The sequence below is a fragment of the Loxodonta africana genome, chromosome 4 (assembly GCF_030014295.1).
Source record: "Loxodonta africana isolate mLoxAfr1 chromosome 4, mLoxAfr1.hap2, whole genome shotgun sequence".
Classification (NCBI taxonomy): Eukaryota; Metazoa; Chordata; class Mammalia; order Proboscidea; family Elephantidae; genus Loxodonta; species Loxodonta africana.
Window position 1 is genome coordinate 92,713,086 of NC_087345.1, and position 13,898 is coordinate 92,726,983.

Genomic DNA, 13,898 nt, shown 5'->3' on the forward strand with positions numbered 1-13,898 from the left:
TGCAGACTGCAAAAGTTGGTAAAAATCTTCAATTTCCTCACAGTTGGTCTTACTGGTTGGTGCATAAATTTGAATAATAGTAGTTATTAACTGGTCTTCTTTGTAAGTGTATGGATATCATCCTATCACTGACAGAATTGTACTTCAGGACAGATCTTGAAATGTTCTTTTTGATGATGAATACAATACGATTCCTCTTCGTCATTCCTGGCATTGCTTGGGAAACCCTGGTAGCATAGCGGTTAAGTGCTACGGCTGCTAACCAAAGGGTTGGCAGTTCGAATCCGCCAGGCACTCCTTGGAAACTCTATGGGGCAGTTCTACTCTGTCCTATAGGGTTGCTACGAGTCGGAATCGACTCGATGGCACTGGGTTTGGTTTTTGGCTTTTCTGGCATTGCTTGATTCAAAATGCCCAATACCAGGCCATCAACTGACTAATGCCTAGGATATCAATCTCATTTTTGACGACTTCCAATTTTCCTAGATTCATACTTCATACATCCCATGTTCTAATTATTGATGGATGTTTGCAGCTGTTTATTCTCATTTTGAGTTGTTCCATATCAGCAAATGAAGTTCCTGAAAGCTTTACTATATCATGTCTTTAAGGCTGATTCTACTTTAAAGAGGCAGCTCTTCCTTAGATGTATTCTGAGTGTCTTCCAACCTGAAGGACTCATCTTCCAGCACTATATCAATGTTCTGCTGCTGTTCATAAGGTTTTCACTGGCCAATTTTTTCAGAAGTAGACTACCAGGCTCTTCTTCCTAGTCTGTCTTAGTCTGGAAGCTCCACTAAAACCTGTCCACCGTGGGTGACCCTGTTGGTATTTGAAAATATCAGTGGCATAGCTTCAAGCATCACAGCAACACCCAAGCCACGATAGTACGACAAACTGACAGATGCATAGTGGTGAGCACAATTAAGTGTTACGGAATTCCCATTTTTTGCAATTTTATCCATAATTTGTCAAAAGCCATTTAAATGCCTTTGCGTAGTCCATAAAACACAAGTAAACATCTTTCTGGTAGTCTTTACTTTCAGCCAAAGTCCGCCTGATACCAGCAATGATATGCTTTATTCCACATCTTCTTCTGAATCTGGCTTTAACTTCTGGCAGGTCCCTGTCAATGTGCGACTGTGAATTCTGTGGGCAAAAATATTGAACCATGCAGGAAGCATCAAAAGAAGCCAGAAGGAATACACAGAGTCTCTATGCCAAAAAGAATTGGTGGACTTTCAACCATTTCAGGAGGTAGCATATGATCAAGAACCTATGGTAGCGAAGGAAGAAGTTCAAGCTACACTGAAGGCATTGGCAAAAAACAAGGATCCAGGAACTGATGGAATACGGATTGAGATGTTGCAACAAATGAAGACAGCATTGGAGGTGCTCATTCATGTATGCCAAGAAAGTTGGAAGATAGATACCTGGCCAACCGACTAGAAGAGATCCATATTTGTGCCTTTTCCAAAGAAAGGTGATCCAATGGAATGCAGAAATTATTGAACAATATCTTCAATATCACATTCAAGCAAAATTTTGTTGAAGATTTTACTTTCAAGATTAGGTTCTAAAAAAAGACTGTTGCTTCTGTCTTGGATGCTCTCTTGATCTCTCCTAAATAACTCACCCCAGGGGAAATCAGCTGCCTTGTCATAAGACAGGCCTGTGGAGAGGCTCATATTGGAGATGAAAACTTCTAAAAACCACATGAATGAGCTTGGAAACAGGTTCCCCCAATCCAGTTGAGTCTTAAGATGAGACCATAGCCCCAGCCAGACCCTTAATAGCAACCTCATGAAAGACCTTGAGCCATCTGCACAACTGTTGTTATGCTTAAGCTCATTGTTGCAGCCACTGTGTCAATCCATCTTATTTGCTGACCTTCTACTTTACCAAGAATGATGTCCTGCTCCCGGGACTAATCCCTCCTGATAACATGTCCAAAGTATGTGAGACGTAGTCTTGCCAACCTTACTTCTAAGGAACATTCTGGTTATACTTCTTCCAAGACAGATTTGTTCATTCTTTTGGCAGTCCAAGGTATAGTCAATATGTGATAGACATAATAATAATGCACCCCAAAGATGTTCCTGTCCTAATCCCCAGAACCTGTGAAGATGTTACGTATTTTACATGTATGTTACAAAACCTTACATGACAAAAGGGATTTTGATGATATGATAGTTAAGGATTTTGAGATGGGGAGATTATCTTGGTTATCTGGAACAGTCCAATGTAATCACAAGAGTCCTTGTAAGAAGGAAGCAGGAAGGTCAGAGAAAGATCTATAATGACTGAAGGAGAGGTCAGAGTGATCGGCTGCTGGCTCTGAAGCTGGAAGCGGGCCATGAGCCAAGGAATGCAGGCAGCCTCTAGAAGCAGGAAAAAGCAAGAAAATGGATTCCACCTAGAGTCACCAAAAGGAATGAATGCAGCTCTGCTGACCCACCTCAGACTTCTGACCTCCAGAACTGTGACATAATAATTTGTTGTTTTAAGCCACTAAATTTGTTAAACAACAATAGGAAACTAATATAGTATGAAAGAAAGCTACAGCCTGTGTGCCAGCCGTCCTCTTAAAGCAGACAAAATCTTTGATGTTTACGCTGTTGAGTAACAAATAAAGCTGTAATCCTTAATGTACAGTTTATGAGGTTCATTTCTTGAATTTTATGTTTCTGATACTTACAAAATAGTTTTTTCCTGTTGGTATGACTGATCTCATGCTACCCTGGTGAGAGAGTCAGTCTAGGGGGCCATATTCTGAACCACGTCACTTCACTCTCCTGGCTACTGGACTCCCAAGTCCACCCAGATCTGCATGAATCATCTTTTTAATCCTCATAACAATCCTGTGAGGTAGCTACTGTTGGCACTCGTGTTTTACAGATGAAGAAGCTGAGGCACAAACAGGCAAAGTACCTTTCCCAAGACCATACATCTATTAAGCAGAAGAGCCAGGACTCACAGACATTCTTACTCCAGGCACTTAACTACTACTTTTCACACTCTTTCAACAGTTCTGAATATTTACTTAAAGAGTGTGATTATATAAGAAGCAAAAACACTGTAATTGGTGGGATCCAAAGTGCACAAGCACAAGAAACTAGAGCAGCCTACCAGGCCCAAGGGCTCAGTATGTTTTGGGCATCAGTTAATATGTCTTTTAGAGGAATAGAGAGTATCGGTTAATCTAGCAAGATTGGTCAAGTGGGCATATTCTGTGGAAGGAAGTGGGAGCAGAACCAAAGAAAGCTCAGGAAGTCAGTATGCAATTGCTACGAGGCATGGAAGCCATGAGTAAGAAGAAACTATGAGTAAGCAAAAGCTGTGAAGTTGATGTAGGCACCCAGGGTAGAGAGTAAGGTCTTTTTTAACTGTGGCTCATTGGGTCAGGGTACAGTGTTTGCCTCCTGCTGAGGAGCTCCCACTCACACCTCAGGCTTTGTGAGCCTGACTGGACTATGGGGCTCATTCTTCCCGGAGGCCAGGTTGTCCAGGTGTTTTTGGGTTCCTGTGAAGCAAACCCCAACCTCACCCCCCAAAAAACAGCAAAACCTGTTGCCATGGAGTTTATTCCAACTCATAGCAACCCTATAGGACAGTGTAGAACTGCCTCATGGTTTCTAAGGAGCTGCTGGTAGATTCGACCTTCTAACCTTTTGGTTAGCAGATAAGCTCTTAACCCTCAGCCCTGGCGGCTGCAATTTTTGTCCTCCCTGGTTCCATCTGTAACTGCACAATTATTCCCCACCCGTTTCCTGAGGCGATCAGGCTCTGTTCTTTGTAACCCAGAGAGCTAAACTCCCTCATCCACCCAGGGGAAGAGGTTCCTGATGAATTATCCCCGCTCCAACCGTGGGCACATCCCTGGGGCCCAGATACATGGGCTCAGCACAGTCCATCACTCTCTAGGAACAGTACTGAACAAATGTAGCCACATCCTCGCTTTTGAGATGATCTTTTTATAGATGTCATAAAAACTATCTCCCTTCAGTTAACCTTCTTCCAACAAACAGAGTACAATAAAATCAATGTGGTATAAGCTTTCTTAATTACAATCAAATCCCAGCCCTGTCTTCTTGAGGTTAACATCAGATCACCTTGATTAGAATTGGATTTTGAGTTTCCCCAAAACTCTTCAATCACAGCCAAGTCTGAGGTTGTGTCCTTTCTGTAGATGGCTGAGCTCGCCCATGACAACTTGATTCTAATTCTTCCCAACATTTAGACAAGTTCAAATCTTTTTCAAATTTTTCTTACCATAATCTAAGATAAAAAATGAATTTTATATGGTAACCCAGTACACACTACATAAATATATCTGAAACAAAAGTTTCATAATACCCTAAGATTTTCAATTCATTTATATTCTTTTTCTTTAAAATGCTGGTTTGACCCAATAATTGACATTACAATGTTTCATGACCTGAAGTTTGAAAAACACCCATCTAGTCTCTCCTTTCTTCAGTAATTCTTCTCACAGGTTGTTCTTCTCTTGAGTTCTTTCTCATCTTATAATCGTCAAACATCTTGAGACAGCAGTCTGCCTTCTACTTGCTCATCTCTCATTCACTCCTCAATTCACCAGGTTTTGTATTCTGACCACGCCCACCCTGAAGTTGCCCTCGCTGTGGTCTCCAATGTCTTCCTTGTTGATAAATCCCACATCTTCATTTTCTAACCTGGAGGAATGGCACAAACACCTGCTCTTGGCTAATAACCGAAAGGTTAGCAGTTCAAACCCACCCAATGGTGCCATGGAAGAAAGTTCTGGCAATTTGCTTTTGTAAAAATCACACCTGAAAAAACCCTATGGAGCTTAGCTCTACTCTGTCACACATGGGGTCTCTATAAGTCAAAATCTGCTCATGGCAACAGGTTGGGTTTGGTTTGGTTTTGGACCTAACCTGGGCTCACTGCATCCTTTGACACTGCCAGCCACTCCCTCCTTAAGCCATTCTCTTCCCTAGGCTTTCTGAGGCCACACTCTCCTAGTTCTCCTCCTACATCTCTGACTGTTACTTTGCAAGATTCTCTTCTGCTGCCTACTCTTTAAGATCCTCCCCAAGCCCCTCACCTTTTCTCACTTATACACTGTCCTTGAGTGACTTCATTCCTTCTCAGGTGGGACACCCACACCTTTATCTTCAGCTCAGATAAAATCTCAAAGCCTAAACATTTGAAACTCCAAAGCTTTCCTGTAGGTAATGAGTGCCTCTGAGTTAATAAGTGCCATTGAATGAAAGGTAGGGAGGACAAGGAATATAAAGAATGTGAGTACATGTGTGCCCGTGTGTGTAGCGGGTGATGGTGGTGTCTGGATTAATATCCATAGAGGACTATATGGTTGATTCCCAACATCTATTCCATACCAGGTGATTAGCTCAAGCCAATCAGTGAGTTTCCCCTAGCAATGGTTATTGGGCCGAGTGAACACATCAAATACATTAGCCAAACATCTTAAAGGAAGTGACTTACATTTTATACCTGGGATAAGTCTCTCTCTCATCTCCACTGGATGTAGACAGGGAAGCATCACCCAGTAACAGCTGGCAGCCATCTTGGGCCCATGAGGAGAACCATCCTAAGGGCAAAGCTCATCTCCAAGGAGGAAGGCTGAGCAGAATTATGGACAGAGCCTAGGTCCTTGATGACATCATTGAGCTACTGAATCCACCAACTTGAAGCTCATCCTACCTCAGGGTTCTTTGTCATGTGAGATAATGTATTTCCTTAAAAAATTTTTGGGTGGGGGAGGGGTTATCTGTTACTTGTAGCAGAAAGCATCCTAGTAGATTTAATACTGCAAAATATCATCCCATCAGATCTGAATTGTGGATCCAAATTGCCCATCAGCCCATGCTCTTGGATATTCCATGTCTTAGTCAGGTTCTGTAGATGAGCAAGCCAGTGAAGCATATACATAAACCTATGTAGAGATTTACTTCAAAGAAATATTTCACGCCGTTGGGAGGGGGTGTTGGCAAGTCCCAAATCTGTGGGTCAGGTGGCAAGCTGAAGGCTTCTGTCAGTTCATGTGATTGAGGGGCAGACAAACCCAAAATGTGCAGGTCAGGCAGCAGCCTGGAGACCTCTGCTGGCTCACAGTATTGTTGGGGCTGGCATATCCAAAATCTGCAGGTCGGGTGGCAGGCTGAAGACTTCTGCAGGCTTACATCCTAAAGAACCAAAGGTCAGGCAAGAGAAGAGCACGGAACATCCATTTATATACTGGAGGCAGGACACACCCCAAGGAAACTGCCCATTCAACTGAATGGCTGCTCACATCAGGTCACAAAAAGGAAGGTAATTACATAGTGTCCCCTAAATCATTGAGAATCATAGCCTAGTCGAGCTGACATATGGCATTAGCCATCACACTCCATATCCCCTCACACTGAGCAGGTCTAAATTTGACTGTGTTGTCTTGGGCTCCAACCGCTCCCCCTTATCCAACCTTCCCTGTTCCTGTGAAAGGTGTCACCATCCATCTGCCTTGTTGTTCAAGCCAAAATCTTGGGTCATCTTTGCTATTTCCATTTCCTCACACTGCCAATCTATCCTTAGGTATACTGCAGATTCTACCCTCATAGTATTTCTCAAGTCCATCCACCTCTCTCCTGCTTCCCTGCCCACCATCATCTTCTTGCATGTTTCACTGCAACAGCCTCTGAACTGATCTCTCACCTCCTTCCAATTCTTTCTGCACACTACAGTCAGAGAAATCCTAAAATGCAGATCTGAATAGTACTTCACCTTCCTGATTAAAAAGGAGCCCTGGTGGTGCAGTGGTTAAGCATTTGGCTGCTAACAGAAAGGTTGGTGGTTCGAACCCACTAGCTCCTCTGTGGGAGAAAGATGAGGCAGTCTGCCTCCATAAAGACTGAACCCCTATGGGGCAGCTCTACTCTGTCCTATAGAGTCACTGTGGGTTGACATTGACTTGGTGGCAACAGGTTTGGTGTTTTTTTTTTTTTTTTTCTTATGAAAACCCTTTGGTTTCTTTCCCTTTTACTTAGAATAAATTCTGAATGCCTTAATATGGCATATCAGGTCTTCCATGACCTGGTCCTTATTTTATCTTTTCAGCCTCAATGCCATTCCTTCCATTCTAGCCCTCACTCCATCATTATAGAGTTGCTTTCAGTCTCCAAACTTGCTCTCTCTTATTTCCTGGCTGATTCCTCCACCTAGAAAGTCCTCCTCCTCTCCCTGCTTCACCTGACCAACTCCTGCTCATTTTTCAGTGCTCAGTGTGGTGTCAGCTCTTTTGGGAAGCCATCCCTATTCTCCAAGGCACGGTAGGTGCTCCTCTTTACATTCCCTCAACACTGTCTGCTTATCCCACTTACAGCACTCATCGCAAGGTGCAATTGTCTGCTTATTTGCCTATCTCCACTATCCAATACGGCACGCTCCTTGAGGGCAGGGACTCTGGCTTGAACCTAGCACCAAAACTGAATGAAGAAGAGAATCTTACAAACCAGGAGTGGATTTTGACCTGAAGGCAATGGTAGGTTGGAGTTTAGGTGGGGGACAGCATGGAAAGAGACATTTTCAAGCAGGGGGAGGGATTGGGATAGCAGAATCCGACTTCCTGTTTAAATATATTGAATAGATTTGGGTGGGTGACAGAGGAAGGCTGGGGGAAGGAGACCAGTGAGGCAGATAATGTAACCCCGGCAAGAAATGTTGGTGGTCTGCACTAGGGTGGTAGCAACAGAAATGGAGAGAACCAGACAGACTTGAGAGTTAAGAAATAGAATTAACAGAATTGGGAGGTAGGAGAAGAAAAGAGGGGTAAGTTGGTGTGACCCAGAGGTGCCTTAGAAGAAAGGTCTGGCAATCTACTTCCAAAAAATCAGCTTTTGAAAACCCTATGGAGCATAGTTCAACTATGACACACATGGATTTGTCATGAATCAGAAATGACTTGATGGCAGCTAACAAAAACAAAGTGAGTTCTAATTGGGACAACAAGGGCCGTGGTGGTGCCTTTCTCTGGGGTGGGGGATCTAGAGGAATGTGATTGCAGATGGTGGAAAGGGGGATAAAGGTAAGGACTTCTGCTTTGGACATGCTGAGTTTGAGGGATCTATGGGACACCCAGCAGGCATGTGGACATGCAGGGCTGCAGGTGGGAACACGAGTTGACAGGGATTGGACAGAGAGCTAAGGAAAAAGCCAGAAGGGTATATAGGAGTCACAGAAGCTAAGAGCTTGGGAGCCAGAAAATACATGACTATAAACAAAACAGTCCTCCTTACAGGCACCCCCAATTCCCATAGACATAAAGGCACTGAAGAGGTTTCTCTAGACAGTAGTTTTATTTGATTCAAAAGTGAAACTCAGGCTCTGGCCATCCCGCTGATCATGGGATCATTGGCAAGGGTGGACTTGAGGAATCATCAGCTTCTTTCCAGGACATGAAAAGGAGGGCATACAGGTCACATCAATTCATCAGCGCAGGGCTACTGTTGGCTGGGTAGGGCTTGGTCAAGGGCCAGGGAAGGGGTGACTGCAGCCACACCCCAGATACATGCAGACGGAGGGGAGACTAATTAAGGATTGGTGTTAGGGTTTGGGCTTCGAGTTGGCCTAGAGCAGGGTCAGGGAGCTCCAATTCCAGGGGCTCAGTAGCTGTGGGTAGAAGCCTTGTCCAGCTCGCTGCGCTGCTCCTTCTGGGACTCCGTCACCACCTGCTGGGGGCAAGGCGTGTAAGGGGCACAAGCCACTCCGCATAACCCTCCTTCCAGCTCCTTTGTGTCAAGATGTCCCTTCCCTGGGAAAACTACCTGAGGCTCCAGTCTATCTATTCATCCACATTCTTTATGTCCTCCCCCCGAAAAAAACCCACCCATCCGCAACACCCTAAGATCAGCTGCAGGCAGGCAGGGGCTCAGAAATAATATGAGACATGATGGGGCACTGGGATCAGGGGAACCCATCTCACCTCCCCATTCCGGGTCTCAATTGTCTTAATCAGAACCATCTTCCGGCTGTGGCTGTCCTGGGGAGGCTCCACTTCAGGCACTGGAGAAAGCAGGATGAGAGCAAGAAGGGTGACTTGGGATTTCTCTCCTTTTATGGCCCACCCCTACTCTAGTCTGTGAGGGAAGGGGAGGGGCAGGAGGAGTGGGGGCTGGAATGTGGGCCAGGACCCAGCTGTTCCCAGAGAGAACCAATCCCTGAGGGGAGCCATACCAAGAGTCTGGTCAGGACAGAAGTGGAATAGGGGGTGGGACAGGTTGGAAGCCAGGCGTGCGTGACTTACCAGTCGTCTTTATACTTAAGGAAGCAAATGAGTGGACGGGCACAGAAATCCTAGACGGGAGGCACATGGTCAGCGCCTCTACAACGACACCCTCCTCGCTCTACTGCACACGCCCCCTCTCCCTGCCCCCTGCAGCAGCCCCGCCCACCGGCTCTCCTCTCCCTCCAGCAGCTTCCGGTAGGTGGCGATCTCGATATCCAGGGCCATCTTGACGTTGAGGAGCTCCTGGTACTCGCGCAGGTGCCGCGCCATCTCCTCCTTTAGTTGCCGCAGCTCCTCCTCGAGCCGCGCGGCGCCGGCCTGGTAGCCGCCAGCCTCCAGGGCGAACTGCTCCTCCAGCTCTCGCAGCTGTCTGAGCAGCGCTTCGTTCTGGGAGGCAGGGGGTCAGGACCTGGGGGCATGACCTCCACAGCCCACACCCCGGCCCGGGCGCGCTGTCTTCCACTCACCGTGCCGCGCAGCCCGTCCACCTCGCACGTCAGGCTCTGGATCTGGCGTCGGGACTCGTTCATCTCTTGCTTGGCCTGTCGCAGGGCCTCGTGGTTCCGGTTGGCGGCGTCGGAGAGGTCCGCGTACTGTGGAGCAGGGGACACCCGGGACTTGAGTGGGCCGGGACGCGTGCTGCCCTTACCCCGGGGCTCCACCCTCCTAGGCCCTCGCAGGTTCTCGCACCTTAGACTTGTACCACTCCTCCGCCTCCTGCAGGTTCTTCGCCGCTATGTTCTCGTACTGCGCGCGGATGTCCCTCAGCGCCGCCGTCAGCTCTGGCTTCACGGTTGCCTCCACCTCCACCTGCTGTACCTGCTGGCTCTCCACGCTTACCTGCAGATCTCGTAGCTCCTGCGAGACAGGCAGGTGACAAGACCACCGCGCAGATCCCACACGGACCGCGCAGTGAGCGCACAGGAAAAAAAGCACACTAATGAACAGCAGGGGGCGCCAGTGAGTGCAGGGCGCACAGAACTGAGCAGCCTGCACCCGGCTGGCGCTTACCTACCAGGTTACAGGGGTGCAGCTCCGCTGCTCACCACCAGGTGGCGCAGGGGTGGAAGTCAAACCACCTGTAGAAGGGGCTTGACTGCGTCCGCCCAGACATTCTCACTTTTTATGCCCAGGGCAATTCCTCGGCTCTGCCCACCAGCCTCCTCCAGACCTTCGTCTCCGCACTTCCAACGAGACCAACGTCACCCATGGAAGTCTCTCCTGACACCCGGGTCCACCCCAGCCCTGCTCACCTCCTCGTGTAGCTTCTTGAGGAACTCAATCTCATCCATTAGAGACTCAATCTTGCGCTCCAGCTCCAGGCGGGACAGGGTGGCATCGTCCACGTCCTTAAAGGAGTGACAGTAGGGGTTCAAGAGAAAGGAAGGAAAGTTCCAGCTGAGGAAAGGCCAGGCCCTTCCTGTCTGTTTCGGGAGGCGTCTAGTCGCCCCTCTGCGCCCACAGCTGCCACCCTGGATACTTGGGCTGAGGGTAGAAGTGGGGACACGGAGCTCGACGTGGGGGCCCGGGCTCACCTTGCGGAACAGCACCAGATTGTGCTCAGCATCCTCCCGCTTGCGCGTCTCCTCCTCCAACCTGGCGGGAAAAGTGGGCAGAGGCTTAGCTGCGGGGGCACCGCCCAGCTCTTGCCTCAGACTGCGCCATCCAGGATAAAGGCAGAGCTTGCTGCTGTCCAGGACTCGGTCGTCTCCATTTTCTCCCTAACAGGCTAGAAGGGGAACGGGGTGCCCTTTATACACAGGAGAGGCTCGAAACTCCCCCTCCACCACCTTCCCAGGGACTCTAAGCAAAGGGGGGCTTGGAGTCCGCGGGGAAGGATGCTGCCTGCACACACCCGGATTGGCAGGGGTGCCACGCCCTGGGGCTGCTGGGGCGGGGGAGGGGAGCGGGGAACGGCCGCCTGGACGGCCCTGCACCCTGACCTCTGCTTAAGCGCCGCCAGGTCCTCCGCCAGCCCGTCGCGCTCCACCTGCACCCGGTCGCGCTCACGGCCCAGGAGCTCCAGCTCCCGCCGCAGTTCGCGCAGCTCCTGCTGGCACAGCTGGTCGGCGCGCGCCGGCTCCTGGCCCCGGGCCTGGCTCAGCTCCCCGCGCAGGGCCGCGTTCTGCTGCTCCAAGAAGCGCACCTTCTCAATGAAGTTAGCGAAGCGGTCGTTGAGCTCCTGCAGCTCCTGCTTTTCGTTGCTGCGCGTAGCTAGGAACTCCTGGTTGAGCGCCTCGGCCATGGAGAAGTCGAGGCGCTCCGAGGGCAGCCGCAGGACGGCCCCCGCGCCGGCCCGGGGGCCGCGGAAGCTGCCCAGACGCACGGAGGAGGCCGGGGACGCGGAGCCTAGCAGGCGGCTGCTGGAGAAGCGGGAGCTGGAAGAGTAGGAGAAGGCCCCGGGGGATAGCGAGGGCGGTGGCCCGAAGGTGCGGCGGTATGAGGTGGAGCTGATGCCGGTCCGGAGGCCAGACGAGTGGCTCATGGCGGCTGAGGATGGGCAGTCACTTCTTGCAGAGCTAGGCTGGGGACTGGAAGAAGCTGTAGACCGCTGCCAGGAGGCTTTATAGGCCTGCAGACTCAGGAGGGGCACGGGCAGCTCCTCCCACTGGCCTGACTGCTGGCCCGGCTGTGTGGGGAGGGGGACGCCCCACCCTGCGGAGCAGCAGGAGCACCGCACCCGCCCTCCCCTGACTGCTGGCGCCTGGCCTACTTGATTCCCCCCTGTTGCAGGCGAGAAAGAAAGCTGGGATGGTGACCACAAGCAGGCCGGGGGTGAGGGTCAGTACCTTCCGGCAAGCAGCCAAGGCTTGGAAGGGAGGGCCTGACTTGAGCTGGGGTCCCTTCCTGAAAGAGCTGGTAAAAATTGAGGAACAGGAAAAACGAGGTTAAAGGGCAGACTTCTGGTGCAGGTAGGGAAGAGGCAGCCTAGGTGGAGGGAGAATTGGCCTGGCTCAGGCCCCAGAGCTTGTGCCTGGTCTTGTCCCCTGAAGGCCAAACTCTGTTTTCACCTGCTGTCAGCCGCCCTCTCCTTCACCACACCCAGGGAGAAATGGGGGACAGACGGCTGAGGGGGCTGGAGAAGGGCTGGTCTTTCCCTAATCCCCAGGGTCCTCTGAAGGGTTGATGCCTGGCGCCAGCTCTCTGCTAATGGACTGGCCACCTCCCCTCCTCCTCCCTGGGCGCTTGGCCCTGCAGAGGTTGCCTGCTTGTGTCTTAGCCTTAAAGACACAGCCCCCAGACCTGGACCTGCCCCAGGCCCCAACAGGGAGGCACATCAGATGGGACTGAGGGTGTCTGGGCCCAGCTCTGGGTTCCACTTGGGAGGGGCTTTGTCCTGCCAGAGGCTGAGCAGAGTGGAGTGCTGCGGCTGTACGCTGCCTAGCTTTACAGGATTCTCCCTTCCCCCTACCAACTGCTGCTCAGTCACTGGCTTTACGGGAACCAGGGCGATTCCTGAGGTAGGAAGGGGAGGGGGCTGAGGGCTGGGAGCTGTTGCCAAGGCTGAGAGATTGATGGAGGGGCAGGAATCAGTTTGTAGTATTGGCGAGTTGCAGGTACCCAGAGATGGGTGAGGCTGATAGAGAAGCGGTGTAGAAAGAGGTATCCACCCCCAGAGGTCCAGAGACTGAAAAAGGAAAGAGAGAGAAAGCCCCGGAACAGAACCACAACCTGTGTCCACAAACAGATCCATATGCATATCACACATAGCCGTTAACACACATGAACACGCACACAACCGCACATTCCTTTCTACCCTCCCCCACCCCAGAATGATCTTGGGGCAGGCTGATGTCTGGCCTTTGCATGTCAAATGGCTTCCAGAATGCAGGCACACGCTGCCCAGGAGTGGACAGAGGCAGCTCAGATGGTCTGCAGGAACGAGGGTGCTGAGGCCTTGTTGGGTTTGCCAGGAACCATGGGGCTGCTGCCGCTAGAGCTCCAGGGCTCTCCGGCAGGGACAGGTCCATCTCGAACTGGCCCCTAGAGTGAGAGCTGGGGGTCTCAGGAAGCAGGTTTAGGGCTCCTGGCTGGGTCTCTGGCTGAGGGAGGAGGAGGGCGGCTCCCTGGCTGGCCAGCTCCTGGGCATTGCAGGGCAGAGGAACCCCGCCCTCCCCTGCTTTATGTGTCCTCTGAGATGGGCCAACGCCCGCCGGGCTCGCATCCCTACCGCCTTCCTCTCCTCTCCAGGCCCCTCCTTCCTTCCGGGCCATTAGTCTCTCCCTGTGCAGCTGCCAGGTCCTTCTCCGTGATGGGTCTGGTTTGGTTGCCAGGGGAATGGGAAGAGGGAGGGTAGGAGGGAGGGAATGGGACGGGTAAACCAGGGCCTGTCCCCCCTAACTCCTGGGAGTAGGGAGGGGTAGGGTCCCTTCTGGGCTGGGGTGGGGAAGGGGCTGGAGAAGCCTCAGTGCTTTCCGCAGCAGCCTTGACCCTAGACTAGGCTCCACCCTGGCCCTATGGCTGTCCGCTGCAAGCCAACTGGGAGTCTGAGCTGGCACTGGGCAAGGAGGGGCAGGCAAGGCTTGGAACCTCAAGGGGTCCTGGGGGACTGCTCCGGCCCTGTCTTTCTTGGGAGCTGGTGACAGACCTGGACTTTAAGCTGGGGTTGAGGTGCTGGGCCCAGGGAGTT

General features: G+C 50.8%; 1 protein-coding gene across 1 annotated transcript; it reads right to left on the reverse strand.

The window, feature by feature from the left end:
- Positions 1-8,320: 8,320 nt before the first annotated feature.
- PRPH (peripherin) lies at positions 8,321-12,050 on the reverse strand. The gene is made up of 9 exons (XM_003405763.4): positions 11,212-12,050; positions 10,804-10,864; positions 10,522-10,617; positions 9,959-10,126; positions 9,736-9,861; positions 9,435-9,655; positions 9,287-9,336; positions 8,966-9,045; positions 8,321-8,711 (listed from the first exon to the last, which is right to left on the reverse strand). The coding sequence occupies exons 1-9, from the start codon at positions 11,751-11,753 to the stop codon at positions 8,646-8,648; spliced, it is 1,410 nt and encodes a 469-aa protein (XP_003405811.1). The 5' UTR covers positions 11,754-12,050; the 3' UTR covers positions 8,321-8,645.
- Between the last annotated feature and the right edge of the window lie 1,848 nt (positions 12,051-13,898).

Excerpts from the sequence above, each read along its gene's own strand:
- PRPH (XM_003405763.4), bottom strand. The coding sequence starts at position 11,753 with ATGAGCCACTCGTCTGGCCTCCGGACCGGCATCAGCTCCACCTCATAC. Across the intron at positions 9,862-9,958 it reads AGGAGTGGTACAAGTCTAAG|TACGCGGACCTCTCCGACGC; the intron begins GTGCGAGAACCT and ends CCTGCTCCACAG. Across the intron at positions 8,712-8,965 it reads TTGAGACCCGGAATGGGGAG|GTGGTGACGGAGTCCCAGAA; the intron begins GTGAGATGGGTT and ends TGCCCCCAGCAG.